Here is a 13,849-nt window from a genome sequence, read left to right as displayed (position 1 = left end):
ATCTATAATAATTTCAGTCAAGATACAGAGGAGGAAATGGTGTAACTCCCATAGTTTTTTATATGGTGGTAGTGAGATGACTGCTTGGGATCTGTACTTAAACAACTGATTAAGAACAAAATCAAGATAGCCATTGTCTTTCCTGCTTCATTGTCAGAATCCTGTTTTCTGAATTAAGTTGTACAAGGGAATATTGTTTTTTCTCTGAGTAAAGGAGGCAGAGGTGAGGAGTAAATCTGTGTAGTAAAGTTCTGTCACAGAATTGGATTTAACCATGTTAACGTTAAAATTTTATTTAACTATAAATTTTAAAGTCATGACTATGTTAAGGCATAAAATACTATAATCTATTTCAATCTCTGATGGAATCCAGGATGCACATTTTGCTTCATCCAGAATGTCAACAGCTCATGGTTTAAAATGAAAATGGCCCAAAGCAGGCAGGACAGAATTTGCAGAAGTGATCAGTCAGTAGTGCTCTTATTTGTAGGTGTGGACAGTATTTCCTGTTCTGTGTTTATCCAACTAGTTCAATTCCAGGATTACCTGATTTGAAGTTCAGAAAATGCTTGTGAAGGTTCAAAATAAAGGAAAGTTTAAAACCAAGCCTTCCTGAGATGTCAAGTGAAATTGTTAATGGAGAAGGGAGTCCTGAGACTGAGGTCTCTGTGTATGTAAATGCATGAAATTTGGAAAGCCAGGCCAGGGAAGGACCTGAGGAGTTTCTGCTTTGATTTTAAAGGTGGTAAGGGCTGTTTGTGTTGGAAAGACCAATGAAAAAGCCTGTATCTGTTCTAACAATTACTCTTAAACAGGTATTCTAAAACCTAGAAATACACAATGTCTGAAAAAATTCTGTTGATGGAACTTCTTTTAATTTTCTTTTTTAATGTAGAATGACTTTGATAAATTTGTTTCTGCATTCAGCATGTTAAAGAGGTTCTAAGAGGTTTAATTTTGAAATGATGCTCTTGTGCAGTTTAGATGGATTCCAGTTTCCATCTACATGCAAGGAGAGATACCACAATTAAAGATAATCTATTAGAATTCATTGTTTCAGTGTAATTAACAGATGCAATATAAGTGTTGGGATAAATATATGAAATATCACATGCACAGGCCTTAAATGTTGAGATACTTTATTCTCACTTAGCAAAATATGCTACATTGGCAAGAATTAATCTTCTGGAAAATTAAATCACATTTAGGATGTTGAAACTACAAATGCAGTGTAAGGTCAAGATTTTTTTTTAATAACTGTTACTTGTTTCATCATTTAAATGATAAAAATGGTATTTCTTAATTAAAGCAATCAAGTCTGAAGTATTTAGGAATATAATAGACTTTCTATTTCTGGATTTCAATTTTTAATGGGAAGTCTCCATAGCAACACTTGCCAAGGCGATCGCCTTTATTCTTTAAAGGGAAGAAAAAAAATTTTGTTGAATTTATCTATTTCCAGGTTCCTGCTTTCTTGTCTGGGTTTTATTCACTGAACTTAAAATTTCTGCAGGGTCAAATTTCAGGTTCTACTGTTACTCTGTAAACAAACATCCCCCATAATGTTTTTTCTAGGAAATAATTATCTTCCTTGAGTTGGGTGGACTGTCTTCTACCCCTGTTGTCATATCCAAAATCCCTGCTGTGATCTGAAATACTTTTCATGATCTGGAGGTGACCCACTGTTAAATGTGAAAGCGCTAAGCTTACTCAATAGCTCTTTGCTTATATGTGGAAAATTTACCATTTCCTTTTAAGCTGTGTTACTAGTTTTGGAGAATAATGAGTAAAACGTGAGGTGCCAAGATGCAAAATCTTTCCTAGAAATACCAGCTCTTATAATAGTTTCCCATCCTGTTGCCTTTTATTTAGTGCTGCATATGTCTTCACACTCACCTGTATAGAATTACATCAAATACAGAAATATTGGCCAACCAACTCACTTGTTATTTCCTTTTGTATTGAAGGAAACTGAAACATTTCAACTCTACTTCATAAGGCCTCTGAATATAGTAAACACGATTGATATCTGAAGTTAGGGTGATTGGGGTGAAGAGAAAGAGGTATCAATCAAACTGTGTAGTTTTTGAGAGAAGTCTTAAAATACATAGTTTACTTTGATTCCTGTGACCTTTTCCTGTGGCCTTCTCTGTTTTCTCAAGATATTAAATTTTACTCTCACAATTTTCTGAGCAAAATGATTGTTCAAGCTAGCAGTGTGTGTGTTTCTTTGGATCAGATCTGAGGACACTGAGTAAGATCTGGTTCTCACATAATTATTTAAAAACTGATTTTCGGTATTTAAAAATTCTGTCTGAAATAACTGATTTTTACACTTACTGTGAAAAGTGTACTGCAGTCTCAGAAATGGCTAAGAAATCATTCCTGACACTCAACTGTGGCATGGTAGAGTTGAAGGGATAGAAACACATACATAAATATAAAAACTATATATATAGGTTTAGAAGGGAAAAAAACCAAACCAAACCCTGCAGAAGGCACTTTTAGATAACAGGTAAGTGACACCTGAATGCTGGGGATACCTCATAGGTTTATTTTATGGAAGGTTTCCTTATCCTGCAGGTTTGAGGTATGTATATGCCTGATTGATTAACTTTTTCTTTGGTTAAGTGAAGCATTGACCAGTTATTTCCAACACAGCGGATATACTTGCTTTATAGTAGTTTGCCTTTCTTGTATTTAAAACAATGAAAACTTGGGCTGCAAGAAGTGCTGTGTTTGTGGCCCAGCTGATCTCTTGTGGGGGATTTAAGTCTGGTGGTCCACAATTGCAGGCAGTTGCCTGTAGAAGAGATGCTTGGTTTGGAGTGTCCATACACTTGTTGGGTTTGACAAGCTGCTCACCTCTAGTGTGCCTTAATTCCTGGGGAGCAAGATGAAAACTTGCTGTGATTTGTGCTCAAAGTGCAGGTTGTAGTTCAGTCGATATTGAAAAATTGGGTAAGTTTCCTTGAGTGTTTTTGCATTCTTTAATTTTTTTTTTTTTTTCACTTAAATCCTTTCTCATGATTCATATCATGGTGCAGCAGGGGCTGGCAGATCTCTGGGCCTGGGATGTGGGGAGCAGTGCAGGCTCCCTCAGGAGCAGCTGGGCTGGACCTCACAGCCAGACCTGTCTTGCCACCCCAGTGGGGAGCAGGGCCCTGGGGGGACACTGGGGCAACCCAGCTCCGGGTGTAAGGCGTCTGCAGTGGGGCCAGGCTGAGGCTTGGCCAGGCTGTCAGCCTGCAGGTAGCCCCAGCTCAGCAGCACCTGTGACCAGGCTGTGGGGAGCTGGGGCAAGATCAGATGCTTCCCAGAGGCTATTGACATGGGGTCCTGAGGATGTGGGCAGGAACAGCCAGGCCTGGTGATGCTCTCAGGTGCCCTCACAGCATAAAAGCAGACATATGCCATGTGCTGTCATAACCATAACTGATAATATGCAGTGTGCAAGTGGTCTTTCACTGTCATTCAGTATTATAGTAAGTTTTGATACATGAATGTGCACAAAGAACATTCATGTACATTTTCCTAATGCTTACAAGGGCCTTTTAAAGGAGGAAAGTGGTAGAGAAATCAACAGTACTACAGTACTTCACAAGTATATAAAGCTGTTTTATTCTACAGATACGATGTTGTGACTTTCATCTGTAACTGAATAGAGACACAAGAGCTTCAAGATAGTCTCTTGAAGCTAAGACTTTTTTTTTAATTGCTCATAGAGGCATCATTAATGTTTTGAGAAATTGAAATCTTCATTTGATCAGTTTAAACAGAATCTGCATTTAAACAGAAATAATTTCAATATCTATACATTTCTTAAACTCCACCTCTAATATTCTGATCTTTGTGTGTATGTTAATGGTTGACTAGAATTCAACATATACTGTTGGTAAATACACGGTGCTTTCCATGTATCTAATGAGGGCTATATGTAATAGTACTTCTTTTATGTAACTGTTATATGATCAGAAAACACATAAAGCACAAAAGTTGCCAGATAATTTTTTTATATGATAAAAGCCAATTTATTAAGAATTTAAAACAGAAACCACATTTCAGTATAAAATGTCAAGCACTTTTAACCATTAAGATCCAACTTTTGATGAATCAGCACCTAACTGGTCTCTAATTTTTTCCTCCCTGCTCACACAGAAGATCAATGTAGTAATCTGACATCAGAGGGAGGGTAAACACTCCAGGAACGCAGCTGGTATTTTCAGGTCTTATGCTTAATTCAGCTTGGAAGCTCAATCCCTCTCCTGCTGTAATTTTTAAGGACTACAGCAGAGCCAGGGAGGGGTCCACACTGTTTGTATATAAACAAAACACATCTTGCTGGGGATGTTTATGAGACACAACCTGTTTGCAAACTGTGTTGTTAAGGCAAGTATGTGTGCCTGGAAAATTTAGCACAATTGAGAAGTCTCGGGCTGTAGTTTTACAGCAGTTTTAACCTATCCATACAGTTAAGACTGAGTTTTGATCCCTCTCCAGCACCTCAGTTTTTATTTGAGCTACTTCAGCTCATTAAACCAACACAGAGTTACCCACTCTCTTGGATTTGGCTAGGCTTCTGCTGTTTTAGTGAACTGAAGCTGGTCACTTGGGTATCAAACTAAGTCCAGGAGATGTGCAAGGGAAGAGATGAGTTTATCATAATGCCAGCTGTACAGGCACAGATTTAGGCTAGATCTGGACTGGAACTGTCCTTCTCTATTTCATACATCATTAGATCATGAAATTCTGGGTCAGGTTTGGGTTGTTTTTTGGGGGTTTGTTTTTTGGTTTGTTTGGTTTTTTTTTGGTGCTAACGATGAAAATCTGTGGTTTCTAACTCCATGTCTTCTATAATTCTGTTTTAAATAATGGAATTCTTCTGAACCTGGAACATGCAGTATGCACAGACCCTCCTGAAGGTCAAAACCAAAGGGTTTTGCATGAGTCCAGGTGAGGTGGGTATACAGCAGAATATCCTGTGCGAAAGAAATGCCACTCTGCCCCCCAGCTGGTACCATATAAAAGTGTTAGTACTGCCATTAGCCAAGGGAGTGCTTCTGTACCGCAGGCAGTACAAATTAAAAGCTGTACAAAACAGCTGAAGGGACAGAGGTTTAGTCCAAACTCCTTTTATATGTCCTGTTCATAACAACTGTCCACATGTGCTAAACATGTAATACATAGATCCAGAAATAAAATCTGGATCTTACCCAGTGTATGAGAAATAAACCTTCATCTAGTACTCGTCGTCATCATGCAGGTCTTCCCCTGCAGTTGCAGCTTCCAGTGCAGCCAGAGCTGCTGCAACTTCTGCATCTTCCTCCTCCATTTCTCCATTGATGTCTTTATGGTTGGGGTGTGTGGGTTCCTGTGCTACTCTGGTAACAGCCACGGCAGTGATACCACCCATAATGCCCGCACTCAAACTTCTGGAGTCAGTTTTAAAAGGTCCAATACTGCTCTCCTTCATAGGTGGAGGTGGGGTCACACAAAGGTCCTGGTCCTGCACTGCTGAAGGCCCAGTGTTTTGGTCTGAGTGTGCATAATTGACTAAAAAGCTGTCTTTTTCAACATAGTTCCTGGTTTGGGGGTAATTAATATCTGGCAGTTGTATGGCATTGTTTTGTGTCTCCAGTATTGCACTTCCTTTAAGAAAGATGATGTCCTCTGCAGACTGGGAGTTCTCATCTTGAATACTGTTTGGCTCATTGCATGTTGCCTTCCTCTGCCAGCCCACCTCTAGGTCAAGTTCTTGTCCAGACCTATTTGATCCGGTGTAAAAGTCTCTACTGGCTGAAGAAGCCTCTGACTGGCTAGAGGTTTCCTGTTCACTGGCCTCTTTCACTGGGTTTGTGTTGGGGTTGAGCACAGGGTGCACTCCAGCACAGGAGGTGCCACCATTGACTGCAACATCAAGCTTTGCAACACACTTCAAAAGGCCTTCCTCTTGAAAATCATTGCCTCCATGGTTCCAGAGAGTTTCTTTTCTGCTATTTATCTGACTTTTATTTTCTGTTCCATTCAGCTCATCCTTCTGGAGTTCATTTTTATGTTCTTGAATTTCACTGTTCTCTTTGGATTTATTGCTGCCTTGCTCATTGTGTTTATAGCTGCTTACTTCATGAACGCATCCAGGTGATTGTACTTCTTCTGGATCAAAAATGTAGCTGGAGAAATTTACGAAGAAAATGTTAATTATGGTGTTTATAAATCTGATTAGAAAAAGAATTAAGCTTAATTTTTAAGCTGGAGACCTTGAGTAACTGCTGTCACTAAACTTTACCTGAGATTCTGAGCATGAATTAGACCAAATGGAAATGCTGAACTGTGCTGCTCTATCCTGGGACTGATTATAACTAACCCCTGGATTGGCCAGGAGCATGAGGAGGCTGACAGAGCTATGCGCTGGTGGTTGTGTGTTTTCAGCTTTATGTTTTTATTTTCTCAAGGGGGGTGCTGTTGATTTGTTGATTAGCAAATGAGTAGTAGTCATAGATTGTTCATTGATATGTCTTCATGTTGTTGCTAAAATATGCCCCATTTTTTCCCTGGTGTTCTTAAGTGTTACCATTTTGCCCTTTTCTAGGCTTCCCCCCCCCCCCCCCCCCGTTTTTCCCTCCTCTTTCTTTTAGAATCATAGAATAGTTAGGGTTGGAAAGGACCTTAAGATCATCTAGTTCCAACCCCCCTGCCATGGGCAGAGACACCTCACACTAAACCATCTCACCCAAGGCTTCGTCCAACCTGGCCTTTTCTTACTTAAGTTTTTCTCTTGCTCCATATTTTCCTTAACTTATTTCTTCCGTAGCCTCTTTTCTTTGTCACCGCTCTGTGTTGCATAGCACCAGTTTATTTTCCCATTATCACTTTTCCCACAGAGATGTGGTGAAGGGAAGAAGTAACCTCCAAGTGGGGCTGAAGCATTGTTCTTCTAAAAAATAGCTAGTCTTCCTCTCAAGAGATACTTTTAATGTGGGAATTGTTCACACAATTAACTACATTTAAAAGCTATGATGGAAGTAAGGATCTGTATTTAATTTCCATTGTTTAGGAAACAGATCTGACAAAGTCTGTGCTCCCTGTTCTACTGAAGTGAAGGGTGCTAGAGATGAATTTTCGATGCCACACAGATTTTCTGTGGGATAGGAATGATAGCAAAAAGACCTGAATTACAGTAAATCAAAAGGACATTCAAAGGACATCAGTATGCCTATGCTCTGGCAAGACTGTAAAGATACTGTAAATCTGGAGGAAAACCCCAACTTTGTAAATAGGCTTAATTTAAGCAGCAGGTATAGAGGAGCACAGACACATCTTTTAATGCATTTCTTTTATTGGGTCTAAGCAAATCTTGTTTGATTGTACCTTTGTATCATTTTGCAGCATCTGCACCCCATCTGGATTTTCTTTAATCTGAAAAGAGAGAGAGGGGAGGCAAGAGGGTGAGTGAAGCATTATGAAATTAATTTATGGGCAATTGCATTGAAAATGATGCTTATGTTTAGAAGGGGTCTATTATCTAAAAACAAAGATGCCTACACAAGAATGGATACAGTACAGTTCAAGGACTTTCTAGGTTTCTATCTTGAATTGACAGCAGCTTTCATTTGGGGAAAACCTGGGGAAGAATTTAACAGTTCTTAAGCAGTGGTGTTATCCTAGGATAGTTCCCTAAGCGTCTTTATGACTTAAGAGACTTCTAAGTCAGAGTCAAAATAGTTGGTTTCTGTGTTTTGCTTGTGGGGTTGGATTTTTTGTGTATTTGGGTGTTTGCTGATGTGTTGGGTTTTTTCTTTTTTTTGGCAGCTATTGATGGACTTTTCTTCCATTAATGTGTCCATCTGTATTCTGAACTCCAGTAAACTGCTAGTGTCTACAGCATCCTGTTTCACAGCCCAGCCTTATCTGTGTGAAGAAGCACCTGCTTTTGTTTGGCTTGAACCTAGTTCTTCCTAGCAGTATTTGATGCCTTCTAGTTCTTGTATTGGAACAGATGGAGAGCATCATGTCCTGTTGTCACTATAGTACAGGTCCAGTACTGCCCCTTCAGTTCTGATATGCAGTCTGAAGAATCCTCATCTTTCTAAATGTTCCCCATTCTGACATTGTTTCATGCCTGTAGATGGTTCTTGTGATGATTCTCTGGGTCTTCTGCATTTCAACATCCTTCTTAAATGAGGTGTGGGAACCACAAAAGCAGAGTTCACAAGGTGTGGGAAACCACAGATTTATTCTTTCCTCAGTTGGCTTTGTGACAGCTACTGAGTAGAGGTGACATTTTTGTGGAAATGTCTCTTAGACACAGACATATCGCTGTGATTGGCACCTTATTATGTGATGTGTGTGTTGCACCTGCATTTCACTAAAGTAAACTTCTGAGTTTGACTAGAACTGCAGAGAATTTGCATTCTGTTACATCTCTGAGAACTTTTTGTGCATGTGTGTCATTGCCTGACCCTGTGAGATGCTAAGAGTTAGCTATTACATGGTTCAAATACTAAAGTCTTTTATTATGGAAAGAAATGGTTTGCCAATTTGGATCCTTGAGAACTTTCATGTTCTGAACCTAAAGTGAAGATACAGGTCTGAACATCCCAAAATCCTAGAAAAAAAGTTACTATCTTTGGGTTGGGGCTATCTTATTTCAAGTTGATCAAGTTGGGGCGGGGTTTTAATGTTTTGTCCATTGTTATTCAGGCCCTTTCATTTCCTCTTGAGATGTTCTACCACCCTTTATACTTTTGCCATTGCCTAAGGACAGTAGTTTACTTCTCATAAAACAGAAATGGATGATACAAGGTCAGAGTATTTTCTAGAGTGATTTATTCACAAAACACTGAAGGAAAATAGTATTGATTTATTCTTACCAGGCATAGCCTGAACTGCATGCTAGTGATATGCTAGCAGAAATTAAATTAAAAGTTTGTTGTGTGGGCTTACTGTTTCACTTCCTCCCTCCTCTCTCCCTCCTGTATCTGGTGTTAGCACTAAACAAAATGCCTGATGTCAAGCCCATCATTCCTGGAGCCTCTAAGGACCTACAATCATTTAGCAGCTGGGTTTAGCTCCCTTCTGCATCTCTGCTGATCTTGTGCTGCAGGTTGTCAACCTCCACCCCTCAACAACGTCATATTAGGAATACTTATACAGGGTTTTTCATCTGAAGAGAATGCAATAACTGGTAAGGTGGTCATTTGTACTGACCAGCCTTATGTGCAGTTGCTTTACAGTACAAGGGCATTTGGACGGGTTTGTTCAGGTACAGGCTGCATTTGAGTTGGCTGATAGCCATCTTTTCCAGCCAAAGGGGAATTCTTCATGCTATTTGCTTGATAATGTTAAAGGCTGAATTAGCTGTAGGCCTTCTTTAGGTTAAGACTGATTTGAAGCTAATTCACTAGAGCTAAGCCCTATGTGGACACTTGTATTGCTTTGACTAACACGTTCGGTTTTAGCTTAAACCTACTTATAAACTGAAAGAATAAAACCTGTATAAAGTTGAGCAGCTGTTGAAGATTGAGTCTAACAATTCTCAGTAGCTGATGGGTTACCACTATCATAACTTCAGTTGCTGTCAGTTGCCATAAAAGCCCACTGAAATGCCCACATGGCCTGTGGCTTGGCTTTAAAGTTCATAGGTTTGATGAAACCAGTCCCAGTTTGTATTTTCTGAGAACAGATACTGCTTCTAGCTGGGTGTGGGTACTGCTTCTGTTTATCCTTTTACGTGACAGATTTCCTACTCAGTGCTTTTATGTGTGATTTTTTTTTTTTTTTTTTTAAGCATGATATCTTGCTCATTGGTTTTAACCATTGGGAAATGCTAATTCCTGTCCTTTCTTCTGTTGTAAAGACACTTGTGATAATCATAGAAGGCAATTAGAAATGGAAATTACTGTTGTTTTTCATAGGAAGCACTTTCCTAATTGTTGGTGGTACTTTGCTTTTAGTTTAATTACAGTCCCTGTTTGAATCCTCTCTGCAGCTACTGCATTAAGCTTTAAGCTTTTCCACTGATTAGTTACAACTGGATCTGTCCTTTGGCATGAATAAACTATTATATATGGAAAATGCTTTATGGTGTATTATCTTATAAATTATTTCACATCTCAGAAACTGAACATGGTTTTACAATGTTGTTTTCTGAACATTGGTTTGTTTTTTTTCCTTTGCCCTTTTCTTCCATATTTATAACAATCAAGTCAAGTTGCAAAATAATTCTTTATATATATATAAAATAGCTTTATAGCATGAAAAGGCATGCTTTAATTGTACTTGTTTTGGATACCTTGCTCTAAAGACTTGTGTATTGTGTGATGTTCATAGTTCCGTTAATGGATAAGTAGGTTTAAAAAGCTCCTGTCTGGAGCAGTTTGAGCCAAGCGCATGCTACAGACTTGCAATAAAAAAGGGTTAGAGAGCTCAAGCAACAGGTGATATGTTATACAGTACTCAATTTAGAAACATTGCATCCTTTTATGCTCTAACCTCTTTTGCCTTTTTATAAAATGTGTATTTATAAGTTAGATATTCTTTGCTGCTGAATTGATTAGATAATTTCAGATGAACATGACATGGTGTAGAATGCTCCTTTCAGAATGCTCTGGGGGCTAGTTTCCCCCCCAAGAAAGGCTGCCTGTGTCTAAAGTGCCTAAATCCTTGGTGCTTTAACATTTAGAGCTTCACAATTCAGATCAAACTGCCATTAATCCTGGATATCATTCTTTCTAGATCATGAAATTCCCGAAGGCTTGTAAATTTGTCACTGGTATTATGCAGTCATTTAATCCTGAATGTTAACACATTATCTGTCATTGAAGGTCTACTAAAATGTTAAGTACAGATTTTCATATTTTTTTAGACACACACTGGAACACTTGAAACATTCACAGGAAGGGGACAGAGCTGCTCAAGGTGAGAAGAATTGAAGGAGACCTAGAACTATTTTTTATACTCTGCTAAATTGTAAACTGTTACTTCCTAGCTTTGAGTTGCTGCTGAATTTCTGAAGAGTGCGTCTGAGGTTGAGCGTGTACCAGTATCTATAAAATAATGAGATTCTTGCCACATTAAAGAGTAGGACAGCCTTGTGATTTGCATATTCAGTGTCAGTGCCATTTCAGTTAATGATAGCTTTCTTCAGTAAAAAATGTGGAAGAGGCCCAAATCTGTGTGTGTTTGCCCCAGCTGCTCCAGCAGACCTTTAGCTGATCATGCAAAAGATAGTCTAGGTATCTTTTAGATATCACAAGTCTTTAGAGCAAGGTATCCAAAACAAGATGAGAAGGATTAAAGCATGTCTTTTCATGCTATAAAAAATATAAAAGATAGTCCTTGCCATGAATTAAACGAGTGTTCACAGAGAGACCAGGGAGACCTGATGTTATGAAAGAGTGACTTTCTTCCTTTAAAGGAAAGTGATGCAGAAGAGCAACTATTTCAAAATCAGTTGGGGAAAACCCTACTATGGAAGGAGGAAGTAATTAGACTTAATTAGAGGAAAGCAGAACACCAACTCCCTTAGTAAAACATTCTGAAAAACTGGGGGGTTATTAAATATTTTTACACTGCCACCTGCTAAGAGTGAAATTGGACTTCTCTGAAGTGTGAGACCTTGCTGGGGAAAACAAAACTAGTGTCTGACTCCAGGAAGATAACTTTGTGTTTCAAGCCACAGAGTGCTTTAAGAGATGTATGCTTTGCTTTATCAGACTTGAGAAGCACAATGTATCTGATTTTAAATTATGAAATAGCATAGCTTCTATTGTGTTTTTAAACTGTAGCTGTGTTACGAATAAACAAAAGACAAATGGAAGGTGGTGCCATGAACAGTGAAGGAGAAATATTTTTGAGAAATAAATGGGTTGACAACCTTTCTCAATATTCTTGGAAGTTTACATGGAAACAGAAAAAGTCCAATCTTATTTTTATTCATGGAGTGTTTTTTCTTCTGTCTTGATTTATTTTATTTTATTTTATTTTATTTTATTTTATTTTATTTTTTTTTTTTATTTATTTTATTTTATTTTATTTTATTTTACTTTACTTTACTTTACTTTATTTTACTTTATTTTACTTTATTTTATTTTATTTTTTAAGCCCCATCCGGGAGCAGAGGCAGAAAGCTGAGGGGAGAGTATATTAAAATAGCTCTTCTAGTAGGTCTCAAATTGATAAACTCTGGCTTGGTGACTTTTGATCTGAGTCATTCTTTTTAAGCCAGATGTGGGTTTTGTTGTTTGGGTTCACATACACACACCAGTGCTTTATCAGCTTCTGCTGTTTCTTAGGCTTCTCCTCCATCCTTTCCTGCTCTAGATTACAAAGCAAGGTGTTTTTTCCTACATGTGCATTATCTGGGCTGCTGAGCCTGAATGACACACCTTCCAGGGGCCTGGGGCACCTCTTTCTGGTGACTATTTCCAGTAGGGGCACCATTCAGACTGGACCCTGCTGGTGTCTTCCTCATTGCTGTGCTTTGCATTCCTCAGTGAAACCTGTCTATTTTTAGGGTACCATTCTGAGCTACCAGTCTCTTTGCAACGGACAGAAACCCTTGCTCATCAAAATTAAGCTTTTTTTTTTTTTTTGCTAGCTAGGTTTCATATAGGTGCCAAATGCTAACCAGTTAAGAGCTATACTCACAGAAGTAAATGTGGGAAGAGAAAGTGTTTGGAATCAAATCTGTGCAGAGGGAATAAAAAATTTGGGATGGGAATAACAGAGAGCTCTAGCACTTAGCAAGCTTTTCCTAATGGGAGGTGTGGTTTGCCTTCTGTGCTGAGTAGGCATTGACATCTCTTGGAAGATTTTGGAGCATCCTCAGCATGTGCCAAGCTCTGAGAAAGGGTCAGGCATGTCTAGGTTGGAGGAGGGAAGTGTGATGTCCCTGCTCATTGCAGGGGAGTTGGACTAGTTGACTTTTAAAGGTTTCTTCCAACTTAAACCATTCTATGATTCCATGATTCTATGTGTTACTGAGGAGTGGAGGCAGAGAAATCTGGATGACAGATAATATATCAGAAGCATAGAAAGATTGTGGACAGATGGTAGAGCTGAGAAGAACTACACTTAGAAATTCAGAAAACTAGTAAACATACAGTAGCATGTGTAGGCTATTCAGTGCTACTGGATGAATATGACCTGTAAGAACTGTCTCACTTTGCTTAAAATACAGAGGACACTACAAATCCTGTGGGTATTTTTCCTGACAGTCACTATGCTGAGGCCAGAGGGACTTTGGGGGCAGCTGGAGGGAGACCAAACCTGGGCCCAGTGTTGTCTGAGCAATCTGATCCAGCTGAAAATGTCCCTGCTTATTGTGAAGGGCTTGGGTTAGATGACCTTTGAAGGTCTCTTCAAACCCAAACTATTCTATGATTCTGTAATGGTCTCTGGAGACTAACCACTGACAAAACCTTGAGCTGATAGATAAATGCCTTCTGAAAACAAATTACTTTCCTGCAAAGCTTCACATCAGTTCTACTCATGTACCTGAAAGCTGCAGCCCAGTTTGGCTGGAACAGTCACATTTAGGATATAGGTGAGATCCCCCCCCCAAAAAAAGGGAAAATCAAAGCATAGAATACCTGATCTTTTCCATCAAGTCTCTAGAGTCTTTGGCAACTTACCTTAGCACGGTTGTTACAGAGGCAATGATTTGCTAACAAATCTGTGCTTAACTCTGCGTTGAGGTTAATACTTAAAGCTCCACTGAAGTCTATCTACTTTCATTTTTCGTAACTGAATCTTAGTCTGAGATTTATTTTAAAAGTGCTTCAGGGAATAACTGACATAAATAAATGAATTAACCTGAGGAATTATTGTAATATGCTCCCTTATAGGA

General features: G+C 38.8%; 1 protein-coding gene across 8 annotated transcripts in view; it reads right to left on the bottom strand.

Annotated features, from left to right (window-relative positions):
• The window catches only part of CUNH4orf19 (chromosome unknown C4orf19 homolog), a 266,923-nt gene that overhangs the window by 220,033 nt on the left and 33,041 nt on the right, over positions 1–13,849 (bottom strand). For 6 of the 8 annotated variants that reach the window (XM_061470867.1, XM_061470876.1, XM_061470883.1 and 3 more), the window contains 2 exons: positions 7,369–7,416; positions 4,796–6,170 (listed from right to left, as the gene is read on the bottom strand). In XM_061470867.1, coding sequence (XP_061326851.1) covers positions 5,240–6,170; positions 7,369–7,400 — 963 coding nt within the window. In that variant the 5' untranslated portion in view covers positions 7,401–7,416 and the 3' untranslated portion in view covers positions 4,796–5,239. Of the gene's footprint in view, positions 1–4,795; positions 6,171–7,368; positions 7,417–13,849 lie in introns of those variants that run through there. The other 2 variants (XR_009746492.1, XR_009746513.1) reach the window with 2 other exon arrangements.

This window comes from Pezoporus flaviventris, unplaced genomic scaffold (assembly GCF_033815535.1).
Source record: "Pezoporus flaviventris isolate CSIRO_AGI_PZ_B2104156 unplaced genomic scaffold, CSIRO_AGI_Pfla_v1 ptg000002l, whole genome shotgun sequence".
In the NCBI taxonomy this organism is placed as follows: Eukaryota; Metazoa; Chordata; class Aves; order Psittaciformes; family Psittacidae; genus Pezoporus; species Pezoporus flaviventris.
This window is presented reverse-complemented; position numbering and strand designations above follow the sequence as displayed.